A 20,360-nucleotide genomic window follows, 5' to 3' on the forward strand; every position below is an offset into this window, starting at 1 on the left:
AATTTATTCTGTAGTCACGTTACCAATCGCAATGAAAGTGCAACATAAGATTTAATTGAGACATTTAAAAGGTGTTTTGAGATTTTGTCTTTATTTAGCTCTTAGGAGGGTTTCCGGCGTACAAACTGCGCAGTGAGACAGATGAAGCCGGTGAAATCAGTGAAACCATTGCGCGTTCGTTGCCCTGCGATGTGTTCTATGTGTGTTATGCTATGGTTTACATCATCAACGACCTCAGTTTCACGGGCTAGTATTTTCGTGATGCAACCTTTCAGTCAGCTTTGTTAATCATTTATTCTGTGCTACCATCTGTGCTCGCCATGCTGCCCCGACAAGCTCCGTTGGATATACTGGACGACTTGTGTTCTCGGTTCATCATCAACATACCCGAGGAAGAGCGCAAAGACCCGATACGCCTGTGCTTTCAAGTCGAACTCGCCTACTGGTTTTATCTGGATTTCTACTGCCCCGAGAACCCCGCGTATCCCCAGTGCAACATGAGAGAGTTCACGCAGATGATATTCCAACATGTGCCTTCACTCCAAGAACATTTGCCGAACTTAGACGCTATCATCGACAGTTGGAAGGAGTACAAAATGGCTGTGCCGACTTTTGGGGCGATAGTACTCGACGAAACGCTCGAGCACGTCCTGCTAGTGCAGTCCTACTGGGCCAGAGCGACCTGGGGATTTCCTAAAGGCAAGGTACGTCACGCGATTACCGATTATGTTATTTTCAAAAGGTTCGCGAGTGTCTTTCTTCCTTAGTTTCGAGTTACTCCTTTGACAGACTTGTCTGGAACTTTTCGAAAACGGAACCATCCTTTGTACTACCCAAGAAATGTCGGAAACAATATATTTCTTTTTCCCGTCGTTGCAGGTGAACGAGGGCGAAGAACCGCACGTCTGCGCCGCGCGCGAAGTGCTAGAGGAGACGGGCTACGACATAACGCCGCTTCTCTCCAAAAACGAGTTCATCGAGCGCCAGATCCACGACCAGGTCACGCGCCTCTACATCATCGCCGGCGTGCCAATGGATACGCAGTTCAGCCCGCGCACACGAAAGGAAATCAAAAGCATCGAGTGGTTCGCCATCGCTGATCTTCCGTCTCACAAGCGCGACCAGGCGCCGCGAGCCACTCTGGGCATGAACGCGAACGCCTTCTTCATGGTGATGCCCTTTGTGAAACACATCCGCAAGTGGATCTTCAACAGCCGCCACCGCCGGTTGCAGCAGCAGCTGAATGATGGCATGCCTTCCATCACAGACACGGAAAAGCTGAAGCAGAAGCAGCAGCAGTATTTCGCCAGCCTGTATCAGAACGAACTGGCCGACATACTGCGCCAGAAGGAATGCTCGGGCCCGGCAGCGACGAGGAATGGCATCGAACAATCGCCGAGACATCGGCGAAGTGTGGTGCCGTTGTTCAGTGCGTTGTCCTGGACGAGGTTCTCTCTGGACAGGAGCTCTCTTGCAGCATGTTTTTGCGCATGAGTCTTCCTTTGCGTGGGTCAATTCGATTTTGTCTGCACTGGCTGCACTAGATGCCTGTGGTGACTGGCAGTGTTGCACTCGGGCGATACGAGTCTAGCATTGTCGTCACTGCTGTGTCTTCAACCTTAAAATTTTACAGAATACCGAGATCATGAAAATATTTTTTTTTCTTTTCTTGTAAGTGTCCTCAATCATTACCGAAGTAAACGAAAGCAGTCGATAGGTTGCACATGTGACTTCTGCCCCTGCATCTGACTCATGTGGTGCATTATCAAACTGTGAGGATAACTAAACTATTTTGTAGTTCTTGTGTTTTGAAAGAGCTTGCCATCATTTTTGTACAAATCCTACAGCAGTCTTACAAGGAAGGTAGAGTCAAGTGATTTCTACACAGGGTGCACACAAAGGACAATGGAAAACGCACACAGTTAAACATTTAAAGCAATTGCATTAAATTCATGTGAGCTAAATGACAAAGGTACTGAAGAATGCTAGTAAACTTTCCTTATTCATTCATGTATGCATTACTTAGCTTTACATTGAACTTTTTTATGCCAAATGCTACTTTGGCAAAGTTCAACCGTCTGATTCGAGTTGAAGCTTGGTTTACCTCCTCCTTTCTCTCTTTTTGATTGACTTGTGCAGTGTTCTGAGAACACCTTCACTTGTTTATGCGCATCTGTAGGTTTTGTGCCTGCAGTGTGCAAACACCACTTTTCATCAGTAAGGCCTTTACTTCTTTTGGCGGCATTCACATTGGGGATTGACAGAGGTCACACGACCAGTCGCGACTTTCAGCTAAGGAGTTGCTCAAAGTGATCAATGTTCACACTGGCGAGCATGTCCTTCCTGTCACTATGCCAAAATGTCTTGAAATTAGTGCAGTTCATGCACAATGTGTGCATGTCTGCTTGCACTGCCAACACAAAATAAATTTCAGCATATTCTAACATCTTTCTCCTGTACACTGATTGGTTCAGCAGCTTTGAGACTCCAGTTGCAGAGCTGGAGAATTGGTCAGGGGGGGACCCCACGTGTTCAAATGCGTTGGTGGGGGGTGGGGTGCATTGCAACCCCCAGGCCCTATGTTGTAGTAAATTAGGCCTTGGTTTCACAAAAACAGGATATATATATATATATATATATATATATATATATATATATATATATATATATATACACACACACAGGGTGTTTCAGCGAACACTTTCAAAAATTTTTAAAGATTGCCTGTGGCAGATATCACAATTCTAGTTTATGAGCCGGTCTACTCAAAGCGGCGGCTACTTGCACAAGAAAATGAAATGAAAAATATACTAGTTAACAAGAATTCCCTAATTAACGTTCTAGCTAATTATCTTATGACCCATATTGCAATTTACAAATTCTAGTAGTGGACTTTGCAAGGCAGATTATGCTTCATGATCATGGTCATGATACCCCGTATCATGCTTCAGTGCATGATAGGGGGTTTTGTTAACAAATTAACTGGAACGCCAATGCATTACTCCGCAAAGTTTGGGAATTTATATCTCGAAACTGGTGTCATCTTGAAAGTTCATTCCAAGTGGAACCGCCTCGCGAACGCCGCAGCTGGAATTTGTAAATTGCAATTTGGGCCATAATATAATTATTTAATTCATGTTTATTTATTAGTCGTTTTTGCATATCAATTTTTTGTGCAAGTATTGTCCACCGCTTCGAGTAGATCAGCTCATGAACTAGAATTGTGACATCTGCTACAGGCAACTCTCAAAGATTTTTGAAAGTGTTCGCTGAAACACTCTATATATATTGTTCGACCAACGCAACCATTGGTGACTGTTTCTTTGTTACCAACTTGGTTGTGCTTGACTTCTGCTACTCATCAGTGTGAAGGCCACCTAACCCTTCCATAACCTCACAGCCTTCAAAGGTGCTTGGTGGAAGTTCCTGTGTGCTCAAGGGCGTGATATTAAACAGCAGTTTGCATGCGTGTTGTACAATACTCTCCAGTTTTCTTTGTAAAATGTGTTATGACACTGATCGAAAAAGAATGACATTACTGTCTTGCTTCTAGCACATTGCATTGACAGTCCTAGGTACATTACACAGCACCTAGCGTGCGATTGCAGAATAATTATGAAATCAGTAGCAGATTGCTGAATCCTCAAAAAGGAAGTGTTATAACCATGTGCCATTGCTTAATTCTTTGTCTTTCTTAATTGTGCCATTTCCTATGTGAACTTTTAGGTTCCATGTTCGCTGTTTAATATAATTTAGCCTCACACTTTTATTTGTAACCTATATGTGCATATTATTTTGGTGCTGCAGAAGAATGCCATTTCTTGCATGTAGGACAGCAAATTGCTGTAGCATAATATATTGCTATTGGATGTTTTTACCTCTTTTTGTTCAGAGAACAGTGTTAAATGGGACAGGGACTAAAACGGGCAGACAGGTGCTACCTTCCAACTGACTTCAATCAAGACTCCGTAATCCTTACAAATCTAAGAGAGAGAGAAAGAAAACACGACTGGAGGTAAACGATGGCATCCTTTAAGCCACTAGTGTAATATGAAACAGGTTGTGTCCACTCTCTGGTTGACACTGCATCAGGACATATATTCTATGCCACTGCTTGTTTCGACATCACAAACAATGAGGTAGACAGTCATAAGAAATGTGCAATTAGCCAAGACAAGTCCTATGTATAGATATTGTTATGTGAGATGTTTTGGCAACTCTGCACTCTTAAAAGTGAAGGCATATTTGGAGGTTGACAATGCTTCACTATTAGACGGGTCGGACCATTTGAGCAAATACAGGGAAAACAGGTTTGGTGTTTCGAACGGCCTGAATGATGTCTTGATACGAGTGTTATACTTCTGAATGTGGACATTCTGCCTTGTAATACAAAGTTGTGCCAAGCAAAGTATTGTTTTTGTAGAAATTGTCAATTTCTTGCAGATCGAAAAAAAAAAAACTGTTCGAATTGAAAATTTGAGTGAACATAAGCTACAAAACTTCATATTCTTCACATTCTTGCATTGTAAATTCTAGAGTGCAGAAGACTGGAGCTTGTTCAGCTCCTTTTTTTTTTCTTTGCATGTCAGTGAAAGTGTAACATGTAGTGAGCATGCTTCTTTGCCAGTGTTTGTGCTTTTGAGATTATTGCTGTTATAAGTCCAAAAGCTGGCACAGCTTTGTAGCTTTCCCACCTCTACTTATCATGGCACTTGATGACACATAATGACACACAGATGCTTAATTACTTTTGTTATGTACATTTATGTAACAGTTTCAGTATTATAGCATCTCCATGTAAGCAAATGGGTGATAGTTACTAGCCAGGTCATACAGAGTTAGTACTGTCATGCTGTGAAAGCTTATTTAAAAAAAAGTTACAGTATTCTTTGTCATTTGAAAATGTAGGTAACAGGACGTTCTCGTACATCCCTCATGGTTATAGCATCACAGGCAAACTTGACACATTTGGCAAATTTCTTTAGCTTGCGGTCTGCTCATTTGAAGTTTTTCTAGAAGTGCTTGGTAAAATGAAGTACTCACCTTGTGCATACTTGCATCATGTGTTGCTACTGGATAACTTTTTTTAGAGCTTTACCAGTGTGGTAGTCTGTGCCATTGCCTGGCAGTAGATGAAGCACCTAATATTGCTTACAATTAAACTGCTGAAGTGAGCATTAAGGCTGTACAACAGCTGATGTTGGTAAAGTGACTGCAAGTGTACTTGAAACTGACGGACAGAAACCTGTCACTTCAACAGCAAGCTGGCTGCTTTGCACCAGAGTGAACAATGGTGGTGTTACCGAGCACCGTGGTAGTGACTACTGTAGCAAATTAAGTTTCTGAAGTGATGTGTGGCGACCTCTTCACCTACTTAGCAGTGCATTAGCAAAGTGTGCATTGTAGTGGCATCAACACTTTGTCCATTGTAGTTGATTTTGCTGTTTTTTATATGTAGTGGTAGCTGTGCAACTTTTGATAAGACTGGGGGAAGACATGCTGTGAAAGCATTTGTACGCCCATAGTAACAGCATTGTGAGCTGCTGTCAAGTGCCTATGGTCTCATTTCGTTGGAGAATTCTAGCTTGATTTATATTCAAGTGCACCTGCACTCTTGTTGCTGTACTATTGTCATGCAGTAGTGCTGAAATCTTGTGAAGCTTTGTTCCGAGCATAATGCGGCAGCACCACACCTGCCAACAGTCTTCTCTACAGAACAGAAAATTGGGCTAGTTGGTTTGCACTAAGAATGGTCTTGAGTAGCGCTAACTTCATGAAACACAAAAGAGCTCTTGGTCTGCGTCTCCCTTCTGACTAGTATTGTCAGCGATGGTCACACAGCATGATAGCGTGTCTTTACATATTTTGTTTAAGTATGTCAAAAGATGTGGCCATTAGTGCTGCAGCTTTGAAATCCCTCCTGGCAGGATGGCCTCATGGCATTGCTGATAGCATGTACAACTCTTGGTGGTATGTTTTGAATTCTGGATACCTGTCAACTTTTTTTTGCTGGATGTGCTATTTGAAGGAGACATGCTTTTGACGTCCACAGTTTTTCATGCAAAGGCTGCAACATAATTACTCTCCTGACTTATTCCACTCTGTGAGCTATCACTCTTGCCATCGAAGTCTCTGTGAAAGGTTGTTGTTTATTTTGATGCTGGGACCTAATACAGTTGTAGCGTTCTTGAAAACCTTTCTGGGATGTGAAACTGATGCCAAGAGTAGCGTGAAATCACAAACCAAAACTTTGGTGAATCCTTGAGCACTTTTAAATCACAAATTCTTCTGCTAAGGAATGACAGACCTTATATGAAATTCTGGAAAGGGGCTTCTTCATTGATGAGTTTCATACAACGAAGGTGTCTAATCCCATGCTTTACTAGGAAACAAGGGCATATGCTGCTGGCACACTTCCATACATCAGTAAAGATTGGCGATGCTCGTTCACTCTTGCACATCAATATATTCAGATATGTACTTAATGATCATTCACATCCACATTTATGGAATCAGCATGAGTGAGTGCATTCACGAATGTGCTTGCCTGTCACACATTTATAATGCCGACTTTTGAGGCACTTGCACTTGTGGGCATTCTGTTGCCTTCAGCATCACGTCTGCTCAGTCTCATAGGAACTTTAGTAGTAGTATATCTGAACTTGGTGCTCATTTACACTCTTGCTTCCTCACTTCAACCTGTAACCTTCAGCTTTAGAAGCACTTCACATGCAAGCTCTGTGATTGAAGTGGTTGCAGTTGTGGCATGAAGAAGCCCATTTCCAGAATTTCTTCAAAAGGTCATTGTTTTGAGTTGGGCTAGATATGTCGCCAGCTATGTGAGCTTTAGTTGAATTGGTGTTGTCAAGCTCACGTAACAATGACGGCAGCGCAATTCATGTTCTTATTGTTACATCGTAGCAATTTTTTTTGCAGAAAATTTTGCTGGTTAGTTGGAGGGTTTGTGCTGGTGCGTCTAACCTTGTCGCATTTACTGTGAGTGAATAAACTGAAGTGATGACATTACTTGTTAATTTCGTGCGGAGTTGACCATACGTATTGCTGAGTGTACCATTAACCACAAAAGTTTTTGAAGCACACAAGACTGAGAAAGAAAAATGGAATGTGGCTGCAAATGCATCCTTCCTCAAATCAAAACATGTAGGGGTGTGCAAATAGTAATTTTTGAGACCAAATTTGGTATGTGAATCAATTCCAAGTAATAAACAGCTGTTTTCTCAATTACTATAAAACGATGTCTCTTATCCTAGTATTCACAACATCAGCAAATTTGTCATTGCATGTTATGTAGCATTGTTTGTTCAAACAAATGTAGCTTTAGAATCAAACAAATAATCAGTTCGCATATTCTGGACTCTGGAAAGTGTGAACGATCATTGTCCAGATGGTAAAGACTGGCTTCTTGAGTGACATGGCCCGCTCCGCTACACACATTGTCATTTTATGCCTGCGGAGATGAAATGTGGCATACTTTTGCTCCAATTCTATGCTGGATTGCACACATTGACCTGTCAACGTATCAGAAAACATATATTCTTATGAATACCAACTTTTCAATTTCGACACTAGATTGAATAGGCCCCTACTCAAATAACTGTTTAATATTTTCGAATATTCACACACCCCTAGTCTGACCGTGGAGTAGGTACTTCACCACATGATCACATAGGGCCGGTTCAGTTGGCACCAGAATACTCGCACCATTTCACGCTTCGTAAACTTTGAACATTCAAGTGTTGCCTTCATATAGCTCGACGTGTAGGCAGCATCAAACCACTGAGCTGAAAGCGACTAATTTGTTATAACGAATACTATGAATAAGCGAAGAAACGCGATGACCGTTGGCCGATCGCACCATGCAAGTATGTTTAAAACAAAGTGCGTACGGCGCAGAAAATACACGCTGACAACGAGTTCACCAGACCCTACGTAACTAGCAAAGCACGCGCACAGTCCGCAGTACGCGGTGTAAGCGGCGGAAATATGCAAACGTTGCGGTTGGTTGCCGCCAGCTGCGCGGATAACGGCTGCGCAACATCAAGCCGCATGGCCACGTTTCAAGCCGACAATATCCAAATCCAGAGATCAAGGAATATGGCGACTTGTTTGTTGTCCCCGTACGGCACAGTTTCCGCACCTCTGTAGGTCTTGCATCACAGTAGAGGTAGCGCAGTATTTCGGAGCGTAACTAAAGCATGCACGGCGCCCAGTCCAGCGATCGCGACAACACCTCGTGAGCGTCGACGGCCATGCAGTGCGCAGTGACGAAAGGTGCGAAGCCGCCACCGCCACCAGCGTAGTGAAAGCAGCCGCGGCGGCAGCAGTTATCCACTGGGAGACGGTGTGATGATGATCCGCTAGCGCAGAGGAGCAGCCTCGCTGGGTTTATCGCCGCCGCGCGCAGCGCTCATCCTCTCACAGTTCGGCTTGGCAGTGCGCGCGACCCGTCGTTCACCATGTTCTCGTACGCGTACCGAATACGGTGCCTGCAGAAACTGCATTCGGAAGCGTTCATGGGGCTCAACGCGGTGTGCCTGCCGGACTGCTTGCCCGCCGGCGCCGTCTACCGATCGAGCCTGCCCGCGACGCCCGTGTCCACGCCGATCCGCGAGAGCTGGATCTTCTCCGAACAGCAGCTGCGCGAGCGGCTGTGCAAGACCCCTTCCCCTAGAAAGTGTCGCTTCTTCGACCCTAGGCGGTCCGAGTCCGGGCTCAATAGCTTCGACAACGAGTGGCTCGACTCGGCTCGGCGGAAGATGGAGACCGCGATGGAAGACGACAAGTCCGACGAAACGAGTCCCGAGGACGCGGACAGCGTCAAGGAGAACGAGGCCTTCTACCAAAAGAAACTTTTCGTTGGCAACATCAGTTACCGGGTGAGTGGTGGGGCCTGGGTTGGGTCCAAGCGCTTCGTGGTCCTTTCCAGGGTGTAGTACACTTTTGTTTATGTTGACGCTCGCTCGGACGTTTGCCAACGCCTCTTTTTGCTTCTTGTACCCCGGCCTAAGCATATTTCGAAACGCGCGTGCTGTTATCCTTATTATCTTTTTTTCCCAGTGACTTTTAAAGTTTATTTTGTTTGGGTTCCATTGTAGTACTCGTTTCAGTTGCCCAAAACGCCGTCACGCTTAACGCAGAACCTGCCGGCGTTTCGGGTTCTATCGCGTAGTGTGTCTCGAAACGAGCGTGCTTCTGTTTTTCGGCTCGTGTCCCTGTTTCGTTGTTTTCTTTTCCTTCAAGTGCAGTGTAGTCGTCGTTGCCGTCAGAAAATGCTTAACGCGAAACTGGCGATCCCCTTCCGCCACTCGTCTCGTAAGTTGCGGGTACCCGCCGTTGCGCAAATTGCGCGAACACGATAGCAGCAGCCGTCGATAAAAGTTCTTTCCACTGCTCTTTTCACCTGTCCCCTTTCTCGGGTTCCCTTCCTGTTTTTTTTTCCCCCGAGTTTGTTGGCCGCTGAAGTTGTCTGCGGCCGCAGTTCACAATGGTGACGCGACGGCGCCAAACACTTGTTTGTACGCGTGCGCGAGACTTCTGTTTAGTTTGACAGAAAGTGGCACATCAGCGAGACTGATAGCTCGCTAGTGCTCGTGTAAATGCTGCCTCTCGTAAAGATCATTGGTTCGTTTTCCTTGTACACAACCCTGTATTGCATTTAGCGGCGTCGTATGACATTGCAGCGAATGAATTACGAAGTATTTTGTTTCCCAATCTTTCTTCCCTCAGGTTACAAAGCGTCAACTGCGTGATTTCTTAAGCAAGTTTGGGAAAGTTGTGGACTGCACCATTGTACAGGACCACATCAAACGTTGGCCCAAAGGGTAATGCTCTAAATTTATCTTTAATTATATGTGGAAGAATATCACATTTTTTAAAATAGAAATAGTTAGTACCAAATATCATAGCAAATATTGATTAGTCAAATGCAGATATACATATTTGCCACAGTATTATTTATTTCGTTGTAAGGTCCCACATTTGTACTGACAAATGCAAAAAGATAGCTGGACCAAATGATCAATTTTAAACACACAATGATTAATCGTTATTAAAAACTGCACGAATAGCCTCAACATCTTTACAGTCTAGTTGCAAACAAGGTTTCCAAGAATCAGTGGTTGCTGTATGACAAGTGTTTCAAAAATGCCAACTAAATGGTTGCATAAAAAAAAAGGTTGTGGGGAAAAAAAAAAAAGCTGCTGGAGGATTTGTGTGCTGCAGACACACATAGAAAGGCCTGTTGCTAGGAAAACAATACTGGTTGTAGCGTATAAGATAAAACTGCTACATGAATAGACTACTGAAAACACTAATGGTGAATTCCAATGGCAAAGACGGAGCAGCAGACCAACTTTGCGAGCGAGCACTTCTTTCTGGCATAGAGCTCCAAGTCCTCAATCCACACTGCAAGAACACATAGCGTGAGAAAGGAAGGGGAACTTCTCCACTACTTCTATCAGAACTTTAGAAATATGAGTTGGATCTGTCACTATTGAGCATCAAAATCAATGCAGCGCACCACCACAAGTCATCCATGGTGTCTGCCATAACCACGAAATAGACGACTACCACAGCGCCACCAAGTGCGGGGAGCAAGAAACAACTGAAAATGCATGCGGGAAAGAAATACATCATGCAGTGTTCTGGTCCGCCCTGCTTATTTTTGTGTAGCAGCTTCGAATGCTCCACGAAGTGATCACCACTCAAAATCTGCTCTTGATCTCCAATTGGAATCCGCGATTCGTGCCCTCACTCTGTCATTGGAACACATTTGCTCCGAAAAAAGCAGAAAAAGTTGCTCTGACTGCTCCATTGGAATACACCATAAATGACAGACTACAAGCAGAAATCGCTGATTGTCGTGCAGGCTTCTGCTGTGAAATTGAAAACAAAGCTTGCATGGTCCTTTGTGTTACTGCAGTGCTTTGAAAACTTTTGTTGTTGTTACACTTTTCGTAATTTACTATATATGTTTAGCACATGGAGAACAGTAACCAGACTTTGCCAGTCAGTTGCTGCAAAATATTTGTTTAGTTTAGGCTATTCAAAAACATTGAATTATGAATAGTTAGTATGTAATGTTTGACTCACATTTGAATCTTCAAATATTCGTCCACCCATATTTTAAATCACAAAGTAAGTTTGGGCAGAATTAAAGGAATTGGGAAGTCATAAAATATTATGTGCTGAAGAAATAAAGTAACCATTTCATGCAATTAGTACTGTGTTGTTTAAAATGTAGTTTTGACATTGTTTACCATTCCTCATGTGCAGCACTTGGTGTGCACGCGTTTTTCATAATTTTGCTTCTAATGTGTATACACTGTGCTAAATTACCCTCTTAAACATTGTTCTTGAATCCTAGTAATATAATAGCATTGAAAAGGCCTGCACACTTGAGGTGTCCCATTGGGCCTTCTGGTTTTCGTACCTTTTGGCTCACATTGGCTATCATAATATCCTCAGGGATCACGTACACTCCTTTTGAATGTAATTTATTCAAAATAGAGGTGTGTGTGATGTCTCAGTGTACATAGGAGAAAAAAATAGATGTAGAGCCAACTTGGAGAAATTATCACTTGTGACAAATAATCAGTCAGTAAGCTTTGTAAGCATTTGTCAATGGTATCCAAGCAAGGTTTACTTAGTTGTACTCATTGATGCAATCAGAGATGCATCACAGTCTTTCAAAAGTAAAATGCAGTTAGCCTCGTCTTATAATCTTTGTTCTGAATCGCTGTAGCTGTAGTAGTGTGGCGAAGGGAAATAGAGGCACTTGATTTTTGTTGATCACGAGCATATAAAGCCAGCAGGCGATAAAGCCAAGGAGAGCATAGGGGTGATTAGCTGTGGTTGAAATTGAATTGTTGCCAGTGGGGACTGAATCCACAATCTTCACATTAGGGGTTGTGGGCAACACATTATCTTTTCGTCCACTTTAATTTCCCCTTTTTCTTCATTATTTTCTACATTTCAATTTCAGTCACAGGTAATTGCCCCTATGCTTACCTTGGCTTCATTGCCTGCTGGCTTTATACAGTCATGATTAACAAAAATCGGGTCTTTGTGTTTCCATCCTTAATCATTCATAGTGAGGGTCTTGAATCTGGCAACCTTGATGACGTTAGGTTGCATACAAGTGTTGTTAGGCACGTGCCTGCTCTTATCAGTTGATGTGTTACGTGACACCATTGAGCAAAACGGGGTGTTCCACATCTGCCTGCCATGGCACCGCGTGGTGCTGGCTAACACTCCCAGGGCTAGATCTAGTACACATAAATACCTGGGTTAGTAGACAGATTGATGGCCATCGCTGTAGCACAATTGGTAGGGCATCGAACACGTAATGCCAAGGTTGTTGGATCGGTCGCCACCAGCGACAAGTAATCTTTTTGCCTACTTTCATGTTGCCTTTTCTTCATTATTTTTTACATTTCAATTTCAACCACAGCTAGTTACCCTTATGCTTTGCCTGCTGGCTTTGTATGGTTGTGTGGCTGTAGTAGTATCGCTTACATAACAACCGCATACCATATTTGTGCTTATGTGAGGCATGCATCTAGACACGTCCAGCTAAGAATGCAGGCAGGTAAAGAATGCTGTGTGGCAGCAATTGCGAGCTGCCCATATTGTGCACGTGTAGGCTTTGGAGCCGTCAGCAAATGACGACGTCTGCAGCGTTTCTGCTGGGGTGGGCGACTACTCTGTGTATTTTGCAGAATTTATACTTTACAAGAATGTAGTGTGGGTGTTGTTTTAAGCATAAGCAATGGCTGAAGATATAATGTCTTGTTTCATTTCAATCCACCAATTGTGGAGTTTGTTATTCACTTCTGTAGTGTCTTGCATACAGTGACTAAATTTGAATTTTTTTTTACGGCATGTCTCTTCACACACAATTCTCTCTTGTTCGGCCATCTGTCATTTAAACTTATTTCCTACATTCACTCGCCAAACTAAATTTTCAAACATGCCTCTTTTATTGCATTTGTGCAGTGTGAGTAGTGAACATGCCTGTTGTGGACGAGAACATGTGTTTGTCCTTGTCCCCATCGCACTTTGTTTACTTCTCATATGGACGCCCACCAATCCAAAATGCATAGCTACTTTAGTAAAAATCATTCTGTAGCTTATTTTTTTACATGTTGTATAGCATGTTATAGATTTGGTTTAACTGGCTTTTTACTGAGGGGACAACTTTAGCAAACAAATTCGAGAGAGTTGACTTTGGGCTCAAAAAGTAATTTAGCCACTTATGACTTGAAATTTTTCTCATCATTTACTGTCCCAGGGAGAAATTTATGGTGTCATTACAAAAAACTGAAATAGGTGTGTTACACGGAAATATGCCCGTAAGGCTTGTTTTCTCTCACTCAGTGTCCTTCGACTTCCAAAGCAAGCTGTCTTGCATCTCAGTGCACTTTGTAAAGCAATTGGTATAGCATGAATGAAACATTAATTTTGTGTACATGGAATGGACATGGCCACAAAAGTTTATTACAGTGTTCAGCGTAGTTAGAAACTGTGTGTTAAAGCTCTGTTCTTGAAGTGAGACAGCGGTAATGTTAATGTGCTCTTACGAGACAGTTACATGATGCAAGAATGCACCCTGTCCCAAATTTAAGACCAGCTAGTTCTTCACATTGTGGCATTCATTTAGGAAAGGTTAAAGCATGATTATTTTATAACTGAAGTAAGTAGATGTACCGACAATATTAATGGAAATGCAAACAGTAAGTAACTGACCAGAAGGCCCGCTATTCGTAATTACGTGGAAGTACATCATGTGATCACTCTGTAGTTAATTTCTAAGCAGGAGGCACTCCCAAGCATACGTTCTGCAGTCTGAGTTAAGCTACTGTTACAAATACAGGGGAACCTGGAAATGGAACAACGCGTCGGAATAATTTCAGAATTGTTTGCCTTTGAATATGCACTGATAGTGCCTGTTCGACAAAAATATCTGACCTAGCCCCAAGGTAATTTTTCATTGTTGTGCCTGCCACATTGCTTTCTGGTATAACTTTTCATGAGCTGTTTCATACCATCAATGAATTAAAACCAGTAGTTTTCAGCCATCCTGGGCCATTGCAATCTTCCCGGCAGTAGTGGCAAGTCCCGTTATTCTCTAAAGCGTGGGTGGTGGTTATATTTATGTTATTTAATGCATAGACACTCAGTGTGTGCAGTAGAATCTCGGTAAATGAAAATCACTTAAGGCAGGATGGTCGGGCAAACCGACCAAAAATTAGTATTTAGGTTTTGGCACCAAAACATTTTACAAAGCCCAAGGAGCAAGTCAATGCAATGGCGACTGCAAACGAGCACTCTAAGCCACTTAAACATGGCACCAAAGATCGCACACCCTGTGAATTGAAAATGGCAGATGCACGCAGCATTTATGGGCCATGTTATTTGCTTTGGTTGCTACATATTGTGTTTTATCGAGTAATTTTGCTTGCTAGGCAAACTGTAGGCAGCCTATCACAAGTTTGTTAGTTGTCACTGCAAATTTTGTCATTAGGGGCATTACTGTTGTGCATTGCATCTGTGGTGTTCGCCACATACAATTGTGTTTTCCTCTGAATATTTCGCCGAATAAAGTTTTTCTTCTTCTCAGAATGCTATTTTTCAATTTTTTTATGCCTTTGATGTACCTTTACTAGAAAACTACTCAGTTGATCATCGTGAAATGTCTAAAGCTTATAGTGCATCGTGTTGCTAACAAGCTGTACCCATAATATCATAATATTATTATAATGATACTAGCCAAAAAAAAATTTAATCTTGAAGTTCACCGCTAATAAGACATAACCAGCATTGTAAATACTTTTTTTTTTTTCTTGCATGCTGCATGCACAAATGAATATCTTTTAGGTTCCGTGTGAAGACAGCAATATATGGAATATACCAAGCAATTTTATTAGTTATCGTATTATTCAATACTGTTAAAAAGTACATTGAAACATAGAATCCTGGCCATAGACCGCAATGGCAGACCGAACAGTTACAAAATATGGATAAACAAAATAAGAGTTATTCAGTAAGATACAGCTGCATTATGCGAAATTAAGTACAGCGCAGGCAGTAAAGAACATTTCTGTAAAAGCAAAGATGTACTTAAGTTGGGTGTTTTCGCTGTCACCAAGGCATCAGCCTGCAATTAAGTTGCACAACTTTGATCTGACACATTCTCACCTTTTGGTTTTCAGGTATGGGTTTGTGACATTTTCCAAGGTCGAAGAGGCCGAAAAAGCTAGAAATGCTCCTCCCGACCAGTTGGAGCTTGATGGCAGGCAAGTGGTTGTGCCAGTGATGTGATTTTTATGCTCCCGGATCAAATGTTCTGGCTCGTAACGATTGATACACTAAAATTTATTGCATACAGTAGGTTGGAACAAGGACGGCAAATATCAAGTAGTAAACATTTTAGTTAATCTGTTGTATTTTTTTTTCTTTTTTAATTTCTACCAAGAAGATACCATGGCAATTGCTAAGAAAGTATCTCAATTCTGCTAAGAATTGAAAGAGCAACGCTACGAGTGACATGTTTGCCCGCATATAGAAAAAGAGGCCTTGGCTCGCCACTCTTTCTGGGCTACATTTCAACAGTGCCCCACGGCAATTCCTATGACAAGGGGCTGCTTGAGATGCACCGCCACACTCCAGTGCACTCTTGTTGACACTGAGTGCGCATAGTTACAAAATTTAAGCTCTCTAATTGCCGAAATAGTGTTATTGAAGCACAGTGACCACTGAGGGGTTTATTTAAGGATTATTTGTGATCACTTATCTCTTGACATTGACTCGTGTTTCTGTGTGTCTGTGCATGTAGGCAGCTGCGGCTGCTTCCAGCCAACAAGACAAGGGTATCCAAAATTCGAAAAGAGGCCCAGGTGGCTGCTGAGCGAAGGGCCCTTGCTGTGAGTTGGCACTTGAGTGCTTTTGTTTGTTAACAAAAAATATTCAGTCTGGTAATTATTTGCTTGTTCATTCATTTAATTTTAACATTTTCATCAGGCTGACTTCGTTCTCTTGTGTCTTATGAGGTTGGTGCTTAATCCTTTGCTAAGTTTATGAATTCTGTGCTACAGATAACCATGGAACCAATCGAAAAGGCAAGTATTTGATTGCATGGCTATTTAAGGGTTGGAACGATTAGAGTTTACAAAATTGTTTCCATAGTATGGTTTGGTATGCTGTCAGCAAGCTTTCACATGAACTTCATTTAGGACTTTCATGGAATGACCTGCAATTGCCGAAAGAATTGCCCACGTGAACAATGTGCGGGACCAATGTTTCCAGCATTACTCCTCTCTATCAGCGTGGTGATGTAATAGAACAGCATTAAAAAAAATTTTGAATGGAATAAAGCAGCAAATAATCAAGCTCGTCTCCTCAAAAACTTTGCAGTGCTTGTCCTGAGCTTAAGTGTATGGGCAGGAAAAGGAATTGAGACTTGTTAATGCTTTCAAGAACCATTTGAATCCAGAAAATTGGGAGTCCAAGAAATTGCTTTGCTCGTGCATTAGGAATCATGCTACAAATAGAGGACAGCACAGTCTGCGCACGCACTCTCTCTCTCTCTCTCTTGGGCACCTAACTTGTCCACCAGGCAGCTCAGCTCTGGAAAAAAAATATAGCTGCAGTCTTTATGCAGTACAACTCTCCAAGGCTGGCTCCTGGCACACTTTGGTTGCAAAATGGTGCAGCAAAGGCAGGTAGCACTACTTATGCGAGCAGTGAGAAGGAATAGAGACGGTGAATAGAATTTAGGCAGCCATCCATTCTGCAAGCATTTGTGGGTGTCATTTCTCTTTTTCTGACGTGTTGCCCGACTGAGGTTGCTTTATGAAATGTGAGTTTGTTCATAACAGTAATAAGCTATTTTTTTTTTTTTAAACTTCCAAAATCTGTTCTTAGATGTTTATGCAAGTACAGTAGTGCATGCAAACAAGTGACACGCATGGTATGCATGAACGAATCAAAGATAGTTGTTCTTGCAGTTGGTCAAATAAGAGTTATAAATGGATGATGACAATGCAAATGAATGAAGGACGAGTAATAGTAGATGGCACAGTGCGGTTGCACGGCTGCTGTTGCCAGGGAAAGCGTCTGTGTTGCAACTGATGCAGAGGGAACTGGACGGTGATGAAGAGTCAGACATGGAGGCCGACGTGACCCCAGCGACCCCTCCTCCCTCCCCTCGCCGGTCGGTGGACCACGTGGACGACCTGCCAGATGACGCCCTGCTCATGGTGCTCGCCTGGCTTGACATCAAGTCACGCATCCGTATTGAGAGAGGTGCGGGCATCCTCTCCCCCTCTTTGTTTTGTCTCACTCAAATAGAAACCTGCTGCTTTATATTTTTTTCACTTGCAGAAGCTTTTGGTTTTTCGTTTTCTTTTTCGTTAATAGTAAGCCAGCTTAAGTTAAGACATTCGCAGTTGGTCTGTCTTCATAAAATATATCATATTACTCTTTATGCCATTTATTATCATTATTTTTTTCACTACTCCGACATGTAGGTAACTGTCGTATGTTTAAAGCTTGCCTTATTATCATAGCTGTGTAGCAAACCGAAGCAGCACCCGTCTAGCTTTGGCTTTTCAACACTGTCAAATGATTGTGTAACTGAAATTAATTAATTGATTTATTTAGCATTCATTGATGAATGATAAAAATTTATGAATGCTAAAGCCTTGCCAAGAGATCTGATGGAAGCCTGTGGATTAACTTTGACCATCTGATGTTCTTTAACCCATTCGCTGCCATCCGCCTCATGCATGGAGGGGCCTTCCATATTGTGTGCTTTTTACCGAAAGCAGTGGTAGGCTGTACGCTCATTTTTCTTTACACCATGAACATACATTTGTTTAAGTTTGTTTCAGTATAATTCAAATTTTACTTTGGGCAGTTTTTGAAGTCACAGGCGCTTTAGTGTGTGAGAAAGCTTGAAGCACTCCAGTGTGGGCCGTCATCCTCTGGTGAATCTGGGTGACACCTACTGCAAGATCCATTTTCTTTTTCAAAAGAGGGCTTAGAGAAATTTCTGTCGTCACAAGGCTTGTCATCGCTGTCACTATCGAAGATAATATCCAGTATCTCATGCTCGGAAAGAGTGCACCAGCCACCAGACGGCGACATTTTTTTCTTCCGCTCAAGACGTTCAAAATCAACCAAAATCATGTATAGAAGTGCGTTCAAGCAACACAGGTAACTATTGCCACCTATCGGTAACATATGCGATCATGCTCAGATAAACCGACGAGTGCTGCCATCCATCAGTGGCTTCGAGAAGTACAAAATGCAGCTGCCAGGCGATTCGCTTCCTTTGGCCAGCGAATGGGTTAATGTTTGCAGTGCTCAGTGATTAAAATGCCATAATTGGCCCAAATGGTGGCCCGGGTTTTCTTGTGCCACCTGTTGGCACTGGGGACACTGAGCTGATGCATGGTGGCATATGAAAGCAATGGACTTTGCAACGCATTATCACTGCCTTTGACCCCCCCCCCAGCGATCACCCAGTGCTCAGCTGTGGTGCAAAGAGTGCCAGCCGTCTTGGCACTCTTTACTATTGTTCTTATTTGCATCTGTTCACTTCCTGTAAAATGATCCACTGGATCATTTCTTTTTCTGTACTATTTGTTGGTGCTCTCTAAGCTAGTGATGTTAACAACAGTGTTTCATTCTGTTTGTATTGTAATACAAAATGCACTCACTCTTCATTCCTGCACGGTCCCTTCGCTAAATGGCATTGTGCCCATGCGGGGCCATTTCTAGAAAACTTTTGTCGTTCTCAGTGTTGGATTCGACTACAGTGTTGAAGAGGAGAGTCACGTTAACGTTATAATGTCAGGGAAATCAGTGAACCACATAGCCACTTAAAGCAAACTGATAACCTGGATGTGAAAAATTATTCGCCAGGAAAGCTGGTGGATGGCCATCTGTAAAAGTACATTCACCGGAAAAGACTGAATTGTCAGGAGACAATAAACCTTCGAAGAAAAATTAACACATTGAACACTAGTTATAGAGTTAACAGCTTGCAGGTGTGAGCTTTGCATGTTTGAGTTTTGCGAGAGGAAAGGATAACCTTTTGAAGGTCCAGTGATCGTTATGCAACATGCAGTGATTTTTTCCATTCACACGTCTGCCGATGTACTCCCAGTTTGCCAGCGCTGGCGGCGGCTGGCACTCCGTCTCTGGAGGTCCCAGGACAAGCTGTCTTTCTCGGGTGTCTTCTCGATCTGCGAAGGAAAGCGTGAGTGGGCTGCATCGTTTTGTGGCTGGGCGGTTAACAGGGAGGTTATTGTGTAAACATCTGAATGACACTTTTGGGACATGTCTCTTTAGCAATTGTACCAATTAGCGTATGTGGCATAGGATGCACCTGTTACGCATCGTACAAGCCAAAATTGTAACTTTTATAGCACTTAATAGGCACGGTTATGCCAGTTTTTCCAGACAAGGTACTCACCGTCAGTTGTGCAGCATGGTTTCGGTGCCATCAGTGAGGACCTCGACTACTAATTCTGGGAACCGCACTTCCCCATGCTCTGTGTTGTGTGTACAGGTTCAAATACAGGCAGCTCAGAACACAAATGTAGCAGATAGCTGTTGTCTAAGTGGTTTATGCCCCAGTGAGACAAACAGATTTAGTGTCACTTAGGATGAAAAAGCTTAGTAACACTGGCTGCAGAGTGCACTTGCCAGTGAGTGTGCTCATCGAACCCGCTTCACTGCGTTAAGTGTGTACCCTCGATAGCACTACTTTAAGAATAAATGGAAAAAACACTCAATCCAATAAGGTGAATGCTTGGGCATGTTGGTAGGATATGAAGGCAGCTTTTCGTGCATAAGACGAGGACAAAGAAGAGGCCGAGACACACGAGCACACACTTACAACAGTGTTTTATTTTGAAGAAAGGGACCACATATATAGCAGAATCCGTGACACATCACGCGTGCGCTGCCCGCAGCAAATTCCTATCTCTCCGCAAGAAGGATAGCTCCGTACTGGTAGCTCTGAGCCTCGTGCTAATGAGGCGCCGCTTGCGTATGCGTCAGCCCATTCAAAGGTGGTAAAAAGGGGCATTGCGAAGCTATGCCTGTCCAATTCTTTAAGCAAGTCTGGCCCAGAGCTCTGGCCGACAGCTTCTCTGAGCAGGCACTTCACCTCAGGAACGTGGTGTACCCCATACTTGTCCTCGTTAACGTTGCTGAAGCCCTGTTGAAGCGCGTGCCACCACCAATGACTAATGCCGCTCAGTCTTCCACACTTTACAAGAAAGTCGCGGTTATTTCGTACATCCACGGCATATCGCATCGACTGAAAA

At 42.9% G+C, this 20,360-nt stretch overlaps 2 protein-coding genes across 4 annotated transcripts in view; both read left to right on the forward strand.

Moving 5' to 3' along the window:
* Nucleotides 1-77: 77 nt before the first annotated feature.
* Nucleotides 78-7,026, forward strand: DCP2 (decapping mRNA 2). The gene is made up of 2 exons (XM_050186460.3): nt 78-704; nt 880-7,026. The coding sequence occupies exons 1-2, from the start codon at nt 321-323 to the stop codon at nt 1,492-1,494; spliced, it is 999 nt and encodes a 332-aa protein (XP_050042417.1). The 5' UTR covers nt 78-320; the 3' UTR covers nt 1,495-7,026.
* Nucleotides 7,027-7,350: 324 nt separating this feature from the next.
* Nucleotides 7,351-20,360, forward strand: part of LOC126539501 (putative RNA-binding protein EEED8.10) — a 59,223-nt gene continuing 46,213 nt past the window's right edge. For 2 of the 3 annotated variants that reach the window (XM_050186372.3, XM_050186385.3), the window contains exons 1-7: nt 7,351-8,897; nt 9,748-9,842; nt 15,234-15,321; nt 15,861-15,944; nt 16,116-16,139; nt 17,157-17,325; nt 19,193-19,285. In XM_050186372.3, the coding sequence (XP_050042329.2) occupies nt 8,478-8,897; nt 9,748-9,842; nt 15,234-15,321; nt 15,861-15,944; nt 16,116-16,139; nt 17,157-17,325; nt 19,193-19,285 (973 nt within the window). In that variant the 5' untranslated portion in view covers nt 7,351-8,477. The remainder of the gene's footprint in view (nt 8,898-9,747; nt 9,843-15,233; nt 15,322-15,860; nt 15,945-16,115; nt 16,140-17,156; nt 17,326-19,192; nt 19,286-20,360) is intronic. The other variant, XM_050186380.3, reaches the window with a different exon arrangement.

This window comes from Dermacentor andersoni, chromosome 3, assembly GCF_023375885.2.
Source record: "Dermacentor andersoni chromosome 3, qqDerAnde1_hic_scaffold, whole genome shotgun sequence".
Lineage (NCBI taxonomy): Eukaryota > Metazoa > Arthropoda > Arachnida > Ixodida > Ixodidae > Dermacentor > Dermacentor andersoni.